We start from the raw sequence: 14,818 nt of genomic DNA, 5'->3' as shown, positions 1-14,818 counted from the left end.
AACAAATATGTGCAAACTGCAAGGTCCCTAAAATAGCAGTTAAAGAGTTTATATACAGAAAGATGTCATTATCTGATCAACTATGGCAGAGATGGAATTTCCCAGAGTTTATAGCACAGAACAGTAACCACCACACGCTCCTCCTCCATGGCCTTCTTCTCTGTCCAACAGTTTTACTCCTTTATTCTGGTTCTCACTTTCCCATAGTCCAGGGGTCTGGATGATCTTTTCAACGAGTTCCTCAAAGGCACATTGTACACCATCACAGGTTTTTGCACTTGCCTCTGAAATTCAAGGAAAAACTGTTATGATATATAGTCTTTCCCAGCCCCATAGTCCTGTGTGTTTTTTTAAAATGGGAAATTATAACGGCATAAATTTATCAAGAGCCAAATTGACAATTTCTCTCCACAGGTTTGTTGTTGTTAAGTGCCATCAAACTGTTTCAGACCCATAGCGACCCTGTATAGGGTTTCTGAGGAGTGGCTAGTGAGCTTGACCCGCCAAACCTTGCAGTTCAAACCAACCTTGTAGTCCAGCACATTAACCCACAGCACACCAGGACTCCAAAGGTTTATCATTAGTAAATGTCCCCAGCTTTTAAAACAGAGCTATTTTAATCATATTAAATATTGATATGTAAGCTCCAATTTTCTATAATGGAACTGTATTCAAATATTATGCTAAGTGCCAAAAGTTTTAATTTTCAGTTAATTCTTAAAAGTATCCCCAGAAAGATATTTCTGTCATTTTAGACTAAGAGAATTGAGGCTCTAACTTAAACCATTAATCTAGTTATTCTGTGACTGCTGCAAAGCATGTGGCTGGACAAAATAACCTAAAACCATGAGACTGAGACTGCTTCCATTTTAAATTTAATGCTCATGAAACTCAACAGCACACTCAGGATTGCATTTTTCTAGTGAATTACATTTTTTTTTTTTTCATTCTATGAGACGGCTATTTGATTACTTCATCTCAAAACTTCTCTATCTCAACCAAACACCTTGATAGGCCTAAGGATTCCAGCCCATAATCTCAGGAGACACCATGGTCAACTGGCATAATATAGTCCACAAAGATAATCTACATCCTACTTTGGTGAGAAGTGAGCACCGGGTTCTTAAAAGCTCATGATGTGTCTGCAGGCAGGAGGCTGACTTGCAAAATGTAACCTTTGGACATTTAAAGGAATATGTATTTTCAATGTGGTATGTGTACATTAAAAAAAAAAGGGGGGGCAATAGAGGCAAATACTGCTGGCTAAGGGTGTGTACTTGGAAGGGATTTTAATTATTACAATGATTTCCTGAATATAAAACTGTAAGCCTTCACTCAATACATAATAAAAGTAAAAAAAAAAAAAGAAGAAGAATTGGCAGGTGTTCAGGCATTTCAAGAGGTTATAGCATATGATCAACAACTGATTGAACTGGATTGAACTGAAGGAAAAAGCCCAAGCTGCACTTAAGGCATTGGTGAAAACCAAGTCAAACAGAAATCTCACAACACATTGATAAAATGTTGGAGGCAATCACTTGTCTATGCCAAGAAATTTGGAAGACAACTACTTTACCAACCAATCAATTGGAAGAGAGCCATATTTGTGCCTATTTCAAATAAGAGTGACCCAATGAAATGCAAACAACATTGAACACATACTGTTCTAATTTTTTTAATTTTTAAATTTAAATTTGTCTCATGTAAATTTAAAACATTAAAATCACATGCAAGTAAAATTTTGCAGAAGACAATTCAAAAACAGTTGCAGCAATAGGGAATTGATAGAAATTCAAGCCAGATTCAGGAGAGGATGTGAGATCAGGTGAATGTTGGTTGAAAATAAAGAATACTAGAAAGATATTTACTGTACATAAAGACATGTCTTCAATATGTAAAGAATCATGGAGGATGTGTGTGCTTTTAGTTTTACTCCAGAAGCAGTGATTTAACATTCCTTTTAGCATTTGAAATCCCATAATCAATAAACATAATAAATGAAGAAAAAAAAAAAAAAAGCTCATGAGCTACTATCTAAGGTGCTGCTTTCTCCCTGTCTGGATGAAGGAAGAATAAGGAAAACTTCAGATGTTTGGAAACAATTAGTCCAATGGACAAATGGACTACATGAACATCAATCTCCACAACCCTGAGGAGAGAAGAACTAGGTGATGCCCAGTTGTCAATGCCAACTGCTCTGAAAGGGATCAAGGTCCTGGATAAAATGGGAGAAAATATGGAACAAAACTTACAAACAATAAAAGAACATGCTTTACTGTCAGAGAGAGACTGGTAGAACCCTATGGTTTAGGTCTGTAACTGAATTCACCTCATAGCACAATTTCAAGCTAAGTTCTAGATAGGTATACAGAAGGAACAACCCTAGGGAGGTACATATACCATGGAATGGTCAACCATTCAAGATCAAAGGGGCAGCTCAAAGAAGGACAAAAATCAGAAGGGTGGGGAAAGAAGGAGGAATGGAAAGAAGAAACACAGGGAGGAAGTGGGATAAGTGATGTTACACTGAGGGGATTGTAATCAAGGTGAAATGAAATGTATGATTTGTCTAATGTAAAACTGATGATCTGGCTCTGTAAACCTTCACTCAGAATAAAAATTAACTGAAAAAAAAAAAACAAACAAAAAAACAACTCTTCCACCTCAGCTTAATTTTTAGTTTTAGGCTGAGAAAAGCAGAAGTAATCTGGCAAAGTATCTAATAATCCCACCAACAAATTTTTCAGCCTCTCTGCAGTCATGCTGCCCTTTTGATCTCATGTTGTTAGTTATTGTGAGGAAGGCTTTACCTTATTTGTCCTCTTGTAGGAGTTAACATTGCTGACAGCCTCCCCTTTTCTTAAGTATACTTAGTTCACTTTAACTCCCAGGACACAAAACACTCCTCGTAATTCTCCATCTCACTAGCATGTCATTCACAGTCTTATTTGTTGGTGCTTCATCTTTCTACTGACTTCTTAACTATCTACATTCTTTCCTGAAGTGACTGCTCCAATCCTACAATCTTAAATGCCAATGATCAGAGTGTCTACTGAATATATGAAAGGCAGCTCATTCTTATCTCTAAACAGAATTCCTGATTCCCAATTATCCTACCCAAACCTGCTCTTAGCTCATTCAGTCTTCATCATCCCAGCTATTGGCAGCACAGTTCACCTAGTTACTCATGCCAAAACCCAATTTATCTGTGAATGCTATTTCTTATCTTCCACATTCAATCTACCAACATATCTTCTTGTCAACTTTTTCTGCTAACTTTCCACCACTCACTACTGCTACCTTAGTCAAAATTACCAACATCAATTATCTGGACCAATGCAAGAGAATAACTAGCCACTTGTTTCCTCTTCTTATAACCCATTTCTACACAAATGATCTTTTCAAAGAATATCAGATTACATCATCACTAACACTCTTCTTTCCACCACACTTAAGACTAAAATCCACCTCTTTACTCCACATCCTTTTCTAATCTCACCTCCTACTATCACTACCCATCCCAGCAACACATTACAAAGGAACTCCAAAAAGTTCATCGAAAAATTGCATTATCTTTAAATTCCATTTTTCCAAACTTTTTGAAGACCCCTCATATCATGCTCCAGCACACAAGCTTTTATCCTGTTTGTTTAAACACACTAAGCTGGTTCCTATCTCAGAGAATATTTAATTTCTTGGCCTGAGATGATCTTCCTCTTTATCTTCCTCCCATGACAGATGAAATGATATTGCCTCGAAGAACTTCCATAATTGCCTCCCACCACTGGTTATTCTCTCTAAATTTATAATTTTATTTTTACCCATTCATAGAAACCACTTATAGTCTAGTAGTCTCCCCTACTAGAATGCAAGCTGTATAAGGACAAGGAGTTTGTCCATTTTGTTTATTTTACAGCTTCAGTGTTCACTAAGTTATTATTAAACAAACAATGTATAGAAATGGACACCCATCACGTACTCATTAGCAGCAACACTTAAATTCCTTTCTAAAACTCCCTTCCCTTTTCCTACCTATAAATGAGGCTCTCTCAATTCCTTTTACTGAACTAGGGTCCTTTCATATATCCTCTTGTAGGCTCTATTTCTTATCTACAATAAGGCCCACCAAAATCAAAACCCACTGCATTTGAGTCAATTCCAATTCACAGTGATCCTACAGGGTTTCCGAGGTTGTAATTCTTTATTTTGGAAGCAGAATGTCTCATCTTTCTACCACCGAGTAGCTGGTGGATTCTAACTGCTAACCTTTTGGTTAGCAGTCCAATGCTTTAACCACTACACCACCAGGGCTTCTTACAATAAAGCCCAGGGACCTGTAAGTTTTAAGGCACCCCAAATGATTCTAATTACGTCTACTATTCTAGATAAAAACCCAAAACCAAACCCACTGCCAGAGATTAGACTCTGACTCATAATGCCCCTATAGGACAAAGCAGAACTGCCTGTTAGGGTTTCCAAGGCTATAAATCTTTACAAAAGCAGACTGACACATCTTTCTCCCTCAGAGTAGAAGACAGCTTCAAACCACCAACCTTTTGGTTAGCAGTTGAGTGCTTTAACCACTGCACAAGCTGGCCTTGTCTTGATTTAGACCAGGATTAGCAAACTTACTCTGTAAAGGGCTAGTCAGTAAGTATCTTAGGCATTGCAGACATACAGGCACAACTTTTGAACCCTACCTCTGTAGCATAAAAGCAGCCATAGATAAATAGGCAAATAGGCATGGCTGAGCTACAATAAAAGGTTTTATTTAGAAGACACACCCAAATTTGGCTCATACTTTGCTGCAACCATATACTGACACAGAACTTCCAGAGATTCAAGCCAGATTTAGAAGAGGATGTGGAATGACATCAGATGGATCTTGGCTGAAAGCAGAGAATATCAGAAAGATGTTTACTGGTGCTTTATTGAAATACAAAGGCCTTCGATTGTGTGGATCATGACAAGCTATGGACAACGTTGCGAAGTATGAGTATTCCAGAACACTTAATTGTGCTCATGAGGAATCTGTACCTGGACCAAGAGGCAGCTGTTCAAACAGAACATGGGAACACTTAACGGTTTAAAATTAAGAAAGGTGTGTGACAGGGTTGTATTCTTTCACCATACTTATTCAACTGTATGCTGAGCAAATACTCTGAGAAACTGGGTTATATGAAGAAAAACATGGCGTCAGGATTGGAGGAAGACTCATTTACAACCTGAGATATGCAGATAATACAACCTTGCTTGCTAAAAGTGAAGAGGACTTAAAACATTTACTGATGAAGATCATAGCCTTTGGTATGGATTGAATCTCAATGTAAAGAAAACAAAAATCCTTACCACTGGGCCAATAAACAACATTCTTATCAACAGAGAAAAGAATGAAGTTGTCAAAGACTTCATTTTTCTTGGATCAACCATCAACACTCATGGAAGCAGCAGCCAAGAAATCACACAATGTATTGCATCAGGCAAATCTGCTGTAAAAGACCTTTTTTTAAGTGTTGAAGAATAAAGATGTCAGCTTGAGGACTAAGGTACGCATGACCCAAGCCATGGTATTTTCAATACTTAACTGTGGGTTAATGCGCCAGACTGCAACGCCATTTGAACTGCAAGGTTGGTGGTTCAAGCTCACTAGTCACGCCTCGAAATCCCTATACAGGGTTGCTATGGGTCAGAATCAACTCAAAGGCACTTAACAACAACATATGCATGCGAAAGTTAGACAGTGAATAAGGAAGATCGTAGAAGAACTGATGCTTTTGAGTTACAGTGTTGGAGGAGAATACTGAAAGTGCCATGGGCTACCAAAAGAACAAACGGATCTGTGTTGGAAGGAGTATGGACAGAGTGCTCCTTGGAGGCTAGGATGGCCAGACTTCATCTCTCATACTTCAGACATGTTGTCAGGAAGGACCAGTTGTTGGAGTAGGATTATAATATTTGGTAAGGCGGAGGGTCAGAAAAGGAGAGGAAGACCCCCAACAAGATGGACTGGCAAAGTGGCAGCATCAATGGGCTCAAGTGAGGCAACAATTGGGAGGTTGGCCCAGTACTGGGCAGTGTTCGTTCTGTTGTGCAAAGGGTCACTATAAATTGGACTTGATGGCACCTAACAACAACTAGTTTGGTTCTACAATACTTCTAAGACATTAACATGTATATGAATCACATGAAGATCTTTTCAAATGTAGGTTCTAATTCAGAAAATGTGGGGAAGGGCCTGAGGTTAAGCATTTCTAATACTTATGTTGTTGCTACTAAGCACCTGGACCAGCAAAGCACCATTTTAGCATTGAGAGACTATAAGAGAATCCACAAGTCAGAAATGACTTGACGGCAGTGGGCTTGGGAGTTTGCCTGTGCCAGGTTCTTAATGAATGCTGTTAAATCTTGATAGGCATTATTTGATTGTGTTTTATCTGACTTCACATAATGTTGTCCTATTTTATTTTTATAGAATAAAAAATAAAGAGCCTGATACTAAAGTGAAATTTTACAGTAAAAGACTCAACAAATTTTATAGCAAAAGACTCAACAAATATACCTTAAGTTTCATAAAAAGATAATTGTGGCAGAAATTCCATTTTAAAATTCTCCATTAACAAGGGAAGAATAATCTCCACACACCTACCTATAAATAACATGGAATGCTTTCGTGCAAATTTCAGGCCTTCATTTCTATCAACTTCACGATTTTCCTAAAAGATAAATGCAAAGATTAAGACAAACTATTAAAATATTGGGCCCAAATGCCACGTGTCTGCCTTCTTACCTTATCAATTTTGTTTCCAACTAGCATGTTTACTATGTCATTTCTCGTGCAGTATGTTTCCAATTCATTTAACCAATTATCCAGCTTAACAAAGGTGTCTCTTCTTGTGACATCATAAACTGAAATAAAAAGGAAGAGTTGTTTATTAAGTAAGCAATAAAAGTAAGAAGCAATGATACTAAATTTCTGAAGTGCAGTAAGAGCTAAAATTACCATATGGGCAATCTGTATTTTTGCTATGCTTAACAATCAGTGTCTATGACTCAGGTGCAATAATCAAGTATGTTAGAAGAAAAAAAAAAAAATCATATACCACAAACACTTCAATTTTATTAGCAGATGTTCTGAGATAAATGAAAATATATTGTGTGATACCTGAAAATTAATTTAAGCAAAATAACAGCTGTCCTCATTCATAATGAAAAAATAGGTTGTACAAAAAAGTGCTTAGACTTGCATATAAAGCCAAAAAACAAAGAATTTGGGGGGAATTTAAACATTTATGGCCCTCTTTGCTTATTTCTTTCAAGGACCAGAATTTTCAACTTTGAAAAAATACGTATAGATGGGATTTTTACTGTCCTCCTGTTATCACTTATATCGTATATCATGTTGGTTAATAAAGAACTTTTTAAAGTGTTTTCTAAACTTAAAAGATGCGGAATGAAAATAAGAGTCACTGTCACGTTAACAAAAATGCAACCAAAGATGCATACATCATGATATAAAAAGCATTCATGCCTACAATTAATCAACAGCTCCCTGTGAATATTAAGGACAACATTTGTCAACAAACTACACGGAGAATCCACATTTGGTTTTGAAATTTTGTTTGATTATAAGCCAATAGTGTTAAGTGCTGTTTTTTCATAAGACAGATTCTACTTCATCAACATGTGCTTTTAAATGAAATAACTTAGTTTAATCTTTATTTTTTAATTGCTAGGCAGCATGTTAAGTAAGTCTTAACATTCATTATTATTAAATGTTATGAATAAGGAAGACCGTAGAAGAATTGATGCTTTTGAGTTATGGTACTGGAGAATATTGAAAGTGTCATGGGCTGCCAAAAGAATAAACAGATCTGTGGTGCAGCCAGAGTGCTCCTTGGAGGTCAGGATGTCCAAACTTCGTCTCTCATACTTTGGACATATTGTCAAGAGGGACCAGTCACTGGAGAAGGATATCATGTTCAGTAAAGTGGAGGGTCAGAGAAAAGGAGGAAGACCCCCAGCGAGATGGACTGGCAAAATGGCAGCAACAATGGGCTCAAGCGTGGCAACAACTGTGAGGTTGGCGCAGCATCAGGCAATGCTTCTTCGTTCTGTTGTGCATAGGGTTGCTATGAGTCGGTACCAACTCAATGGCACCTAACAACAACAACAACATTAAATGAGTACTCCTGGTTTGGGGCTGTAGGATCAGCACTGGACTTTGAACCACAGGGTCAGCAGTTCAAACCCACCAGCTGGTCCTTGGAAACAGTGTCGCTATGAGTCTGAACCAACTCACTTGCACTTAACAACAGTATTAAGTGAGGTTAATATAACCTTAAGCTACATAATGTTGTTTGTTGTTGTTAAGTGCTGTTGAGTTGGTTCCAATTCATAGTGACGCTGTATAGGGTTTCCGAGAAGTGGCTGGTGAGTTTGAACCGCTGAACTTGGGGTTCAAACCAATCTTGTGATCCAGTGCTTTATCCCACAGTGCCACACCAGGACTCCTAAGCAATATAATAGAAGCCCTAAAAAGAAAAAGAAAAACTTATTGACTTACAGACTATAAAAACTGGAAATTCCTATAATTTATAATTAACAGACATCTTTTTTTAAAGTATTAAAATACACACTTACCTAATATAACACCCTGAGCACCTCTATAATAGCTGGGAGTTAATGTTCTGAACCTCTCTTGACCAGCAGTATCCTAAAAGTGACAATCAACTATTATTAAATAAAGCAAAGTAAAATTAACAGTATTTTAACATAGCATTTTAGAGGAGAAAATCAAATGGCATTATTAAAAAAAATCAATGCGCAAGTTCACTTGAAACCTAGAATTTCTTTAACTGACAAATATTTCATTAAATAAAATTAATAAACACTCATCTCATCTCTAAGGCGCTCTGGTAGCGTAGTGGTTACAAATTGGGCTGCGAACCACAAGGTCAGCAGTTTGAAATTACCAGCTGTCCCGTGGGAGAAAGATGAGGCTTTCTGCTCCTGTAAAGACTTACAGCCTCGGAAACCCTGTACAGGGTCACTATGAGTCAGAACTGACTCCACAGCACATAACAACAACAACAACAATCTCATCTCTAGAAAAAGGCACCCAAATAAAAGTTTTCTACCATTTTAGATGTAAGATTTTTATCAAATGTGAAGTTCATTCCATTGGCACATACAGTACTCCCATATATTTTTATTTAATTGACTTAGATGTGATAGTTTTTCAAATCATTGCAGGTGACTCTAATGTATAGTTCAGTTTGATAACCATTAACTTGAAATTATAACCACTAACTTAGAACTACAGGGATATCTTACTTTAAGTTGGTCTTTCTAACTTTTTACACAGTGTTTTTTATGTATCTTCTTTTAGGAAATTACATAAAGCCAACCTGTTGTTGTTGTTAAGTGCCATCAAGTCGGTTCCAACTCATAGCGACCCTATACAGTGTTTCCAAGGCGCGGCTGTTGAATTTGAACTACGAACCTTGTGGCTCAAGTTGACATTTCAGTCAGGTGCATTATCCTACAGCACCATTTGTTGTTGTTAAGTGCCGTCGAGTCGGTTCCGACCCATAGCGACCCTGTACAGGGTTTCCGAGGGTGTAAATCTTTACGGGAGTAGAAAGCCTCATCTTTCTCCCGCAGAGCGGCTGGTAGTTTCGAACCACTGACCTTAAGGTTCGCAGCCCGATTCGTAACCACTACGCTACCAGAGCTCCTTACCAGGACTCATACTACTTGTTATATAGTGTTTCTAACTAATACAAGGATTGATGAACAACTAAAGATGTGTACTAGCTAGGAAATGTAATTTCAAGAGGACAGGAAGGAACTTCATGGGCTTAATCACACTGCCTAGAGCAATTCTTGACTCAGGTTAGCTGCTAAGGTTTGCTGGGGGAATAAATTTTTACAAACAAGCTTCTACTTCTGAGCCTGGTTCCTTCTCTATCATCCTCTATCAACTTATAATAAGGGATCTTGGTGTGGCACTGCAGGTTAAGCACTGGACTGCTAACCACAAGGTCAGTGGTTCAAACCTACCAGCTGCTCCTCAGAAATCCTATGGTGGTGGAGCTGTGCTGTCAAGTTGGTTCTAACTCATGGTGACCTTGTACAGGCTTTCCGAGGCTGAAAATCTTTACGGGAGCAGAAAGCCCCATCTTTCTCCCAAGAAGCTGCTGGTGAATCTGAACTGTCCTTGCAATCAGAAGCCCAACGTGCAACCTACTACACTACCAGGACTCCTTCAGAAACCGTATACAGTCGCTGTGAGTCAGAACCAACTTTACAGCACATTTTAATAACAACAATTTCCTAAAACAGTGGTTGCCAAACTGATACCACAGCTCACAGACCACCTCTTTCACTATGCAACAACTATTAAATAAAGTTACAGGCCCATTTGATTTTGTGTTGCTATGGTTACTTTTGGAGTCCTGGTGTGATGCTGCAGGATAATGCAAGATCTGTGCTTCAAACCCACTAGGCTGCTCCTCAGAAACCCTAGACAGGGTCGACTAGGTCATAACAGCAAAACCGACATAATAGCACAGAACAACATGGTTACTTTTACACTACAGAGAAGCTGAGTAGTTGTGACAGGAATCACTGTAAAGTGACCTAAATACATGCTATCTGGTCCTTTTATATAGAGTTTACAGTCTGCTAATGTAAAGTCACCTGAAGAAGAGTCTAAAGGCATGTCAAACTTCTACTGAGTGACCAATTTCAAGGTTATACATCTAGGATTAGCTATGGAACAAGCTCCTTTAGATAAAGTAGGCTTCAAAATTTCAAAGGATTTTAAAACAGTAATGGGGGGGGGGGGGGACCAAAGGAGCTTTAAGACACTATCAATAGGTAGAAAGGAGTTAATGCACAGCCCCAGAAGAGAAACTTAAAAGGAAAATAAATGTTAATAACTTTGCACATTCACCACCCTTCCACAGACAAATTCATATAAATGTAAAATATCTACACTTCCTTGCTTTCAGATCCTCACCAATATCCGCACAGTACAGATACAATACCACCTCCCGTCCCACCATGTTAACGTGATAAAACAGCAAAATTAAAATTAAGTTTTATAAACAGATAAATTTAAGAGCTAAAAACAAAATTTCTCTTTTTACAATAAACTCTCATTCTCAAAGTTATCAGGTTTGGGTATTTTAAATTAATCAATACAGATATTTTATTTAACCTTTTATGAACAATAATATAAATCCTGACCAAAGTGAAGTGTATGTGCTTCTGAAGCAGATTATAATGTAGATCCCATGAGACAGCCTAAAGTTCCTGAGTTGTGCAAAGGGCTAAGCAGAAGCTTGAAGGTTTTGGGTCCACACAGAGAGAGGTACATTGGAAGACAGGGCTGGTGGTACTCAGCCCCGGCACACTGCCATGAGTCAGAATCACCCTTAGAGCAATGGTATGCCATTTGCTGGATTTTATTTAAGCATTTAACTTTGAATGCTACAGACTTCTTTTTTGTTGAAAAAGAGTGACAGAGGAGGAAAAGTCACTACTGAAAAAGATAAGACTCAGTTTGCGGATAGTAAATTTGCAATTTTAAGGATTAGCTGTTTTTCATACGTACTTTTAATTTAAAACATTTCCATTCTTATACAACAGTTTGGGCCAAGGACCAAACAAACATAAAATATTTCAGTCTCGAGACTTTTTGTTATGAAAGAAAAAAAAAAATCATCCTACTTATTTCATAATGAAACTGTGTCCATAACTTTAATAAACTAGTTTCTAGAGTTAGTAAAGAATCAACTCAATGGTGCTTAACAGTTTAACAAGAGATAGCAGAAAGTCACAAAGTATGAATTTTGTTTCCCCTGTTCTTCACTGAGGAGCACTGGTGGCGCAGTGGTAAAAGTCTGGCTGCTAATCAAAGGGTCAGCGGTTCAAATCCACCATGCTCAGGAGGAGAAAGACAAGGCAATCTGCTTCGGTAAAGATTTACAGTCTCAGAAAACTCATGGAGCAGTTCTACTCGGTCCTATAGGGTCACTGTGAGTCAGAAATCAACTTGCCAGCTATGAGTTTGGTTCTTCATTGAGATCAACACACATACACACACACACACAAATCACTTAAATCCAGAAAGCCTAATGTTTTAAAAATAAAGACAAGTTAAGAATTTTTAATGTTAAAATATTCATGAGTTTCGCACTTTACATATGAATATTAAACTGTAAAACTAACTCATGAATATTTTAACATTAAACTTATCATCAAATCTTTATTTTTAAAACATTAGCCTTTCTGGATTTAAGTGCTTTGTGGGTGTGAATATTGAAATTCCGGTATGGATACTGGAGTTCTCGTGTGGTGCTATAGAATCAGCACTGGACTTCGAACCACAATGTTAGAGATTCAAACCCACCAGCTACTCCTTGGAAATCCTATACAGGGTTGCTATGACTCGACAGCACTTAACAACAACAATATATGAATATTAGGCCAGAGTTTGGAGTCTTGACAGCTTTGGATTAACTTTAAAAATGTTTAAGGAGGTGTGATTAGTTGGGCAAAATAAACCTCCACCATAGTTGTTGGTTCATGGCTATAATAATTATAAGTGCCAAAACACTCAAAAGCTAGATTTTTACATGTGTTTGTTTTCAAAACAGCAGTATGTGGTAAATGAAAGAAATATAATATTTTTTAACTAGAGCTTTTTGTCTTTATCCTATGGTTTTATCTTCTGATGGGAGGAGAGAAGGGATTATTAAAAGATAGAAAGTGATAAACCAAGGACTAGAAAGAAACTACAAAAGCTAAATAATAGAATGTAGGAATGGGAGGGAAGGTTGTACAAAAAGACAATAGAAGAAAAAGCTTTAGAGATGACAGACCATGAGCTATATGCACTTCTAGAAGGCAGTGGGGACAGGGCTTATGTTTGATTTTTCTATATGACTGATTATAGAAGAAGCTTCAAAGTGGGTTCACTAATAAAACCATAGAAGAATCACAGTAAACTGGATCATATATAGGCAGTCCCAGGCTAGGAGCTTAGAGACAACGTCTACTTGCCCTTTAACATTACGTAATTTTGCCCTAACTTTGAAATTACTGAACCAACCCCTACTCAAAAAATATTCTTCATCACAATCACCTTCATTTGCTGCATGTGCACTGTGATATCATCGGAAAGGCTTTTAGCCTTTTCTTGCACTAAAAAATAAAACCAAACCCACTACCATTAGATTTTGACTCTGCAACACTACAGGACAGAGTAACACTGCTTCTTAACAACGTTTCCAACGCTTAATCTTTACAGGGGCAGATAGCCTCAGCTTTCTCCCTCGAGTCTGGTGACTTTGAACTGCCCACCATGCAGTTGGCAGCCCAGTGCTTAACCTACTGTAACACTGAGCCTTTTTTCTTGCACCTTTATGCACTAGTTTCTATTTCCTTACAAACTTGACTTAAAGACACACTTAGGAACGGACTTCATTCATAAGCCAGGAGCCACTTGCATACTAACCTTGGGATGGGAATGTGTTCCTAAGTGTGTTATGCAACCTAGATAAAATGAAGAAAAGCCACTGATCTGACCATACAAACATTAAAGCCTTGTCATGGCAAGAGCATCTCTCTGCTCTATCTCTATGTGTTTCTCTCTGCCTACGTGTGTGACACCTTCGTCCTAAACAAGATTCGAAGGCAAATGGCAAACTGGAGAGGAAAAAATAACATATGACAAAGTACTATTCTACATATACATTCACATACATATTCATGTATTTGTTGTTGTTAACTGTCGTCAAGTCAGTTCTCACTCATAGTAATCCTGTGTGAGGTTTGCGAAAAGGCTGTTGGGTTTGAACTGCTGACTTTTTGGTTCTAAGTCCAGTGATGATCCTACACTGGACCAGGAGTCCATCATCCATATTCACACATATCGTCATCTTAAACAACAACAAAAAATCACTTGCCATCAAGCTAATGTCAACTGATGGTAACTTCATGTGTGTTGGAGGAGAATTATGCTCCATCAACATTTCAGTGGCTAACTTTTCTGAAGACCACCAAACCAATCTTCTGAGGAGTCACTGAGTAGCAGTTTAAATCATGCAGGGACTAGATACTAGTCTTAAACAAGATTTTAAAGACAAATGACAAAGTACAAATGTAGCATACAATAGAGTTAATATTTTTTCATATAGACTTTTAAGAAAAGATGAATGATAATATAAAAAGGACAAAGTATATAAACAAAAAATTCACTTAAAAACAACAGGAGAGAAATCATCACTAATCTAAAGAAATGCATTAAAAAGTTAGCTTGTTATTCAGAGAAGCAATAGACTGTCAATACACAGTGCAAAGTGAGATGTAGAAAATTAATCAGAAAATAAAACTGATGGAAGTGTAAACTGATCTTTTAAGACTTTTTGGTGTATATTAATGCGACATCTTCACATTCTACATATAGGAATATGCAAGGGGGCTTCAAAAAGTTGATGGAAAATGGAATTAAAAGATACTGGAATTTTTCCACAAAAGTAACAGACAAATGCATACAAATGTATAAATAAGAGTATTTATCAAAGCATTGATATTGTTTGTGAAAAACTAAAAACAATGTACATATCATCCACTGTTGTTGCTGTTAGGTGCCATCGAGTCGGTACCGACCCATAGCGACCTCATGCACAGCAGAACAAAACACTGCCTGATGCTGGGGCAACCTCACTATTGTTGCCACGTTTGAGTCCATCGATGCTGCCACTTGGCCAATCCATCTCGTTGGGGGTCTTCCTCTTTTTCTCTGACC

General features: G+C 37.6%; 1 protein-coding gene across 3 annotated transcripts in view; it reads right to left on the bottom strand.

Annotated features, from left to right (window-relative positions):
• The window catches only part of LOC102841647 (ras-related protein Rab-18-like), a 49,134-nt gene continuing 34,316 nt past the window's right edge, over positions 1-14,818 (bottom strand). The window contains exons 4-7 of one of the 3 annotated variants that reach the window (XM_006871676.1): positions 8,641-8,713; positions 6,788-6,906; positions 6,647-6,713; positions 1-284 (exon numbers count right to left, since the gene is read on the bottom strand). In XM_006871676.1, the coding sequence (XP_006871738.1) occupies positions 109-284; positions 6,647-6,713; positions 6,788-6,906; positions 8,641-8,713 (435 nt within the window). In that variant the 3' untranslated portion in view covers positions 1-108. The remainder of the gene's footprint in view (positions 285-6,646; positions 6,714-6,787; positions 6,907-8,640; positions 8,714-14,818) is intronic. The other 2 variants (XM_006871677.1, XM_006871678.1) reach the window with 2 other exon arrangements.

Source organism: Chrysochloris asiatica, unplaced genomic scaffold (assembly GCF_000296735.1).
Source record: "Chrysochloris asiatica unplaced genomic scaffold, ChrAsi1.0 scaffold00172, whole genome shotgun sequence".
Taxonomy (NCBI): domain Eukaryota; kingdom Metazoa; phylum Chordata; class Mammalia; order Afrosoricida; family Chrysochloridae; genus Chrysochloris; species Chrysochloris asiatica.
Note: the sequence above shows the minus strand (reverse complement) of the source record. Positions and strands in the feature narration are given on the sequence as shown.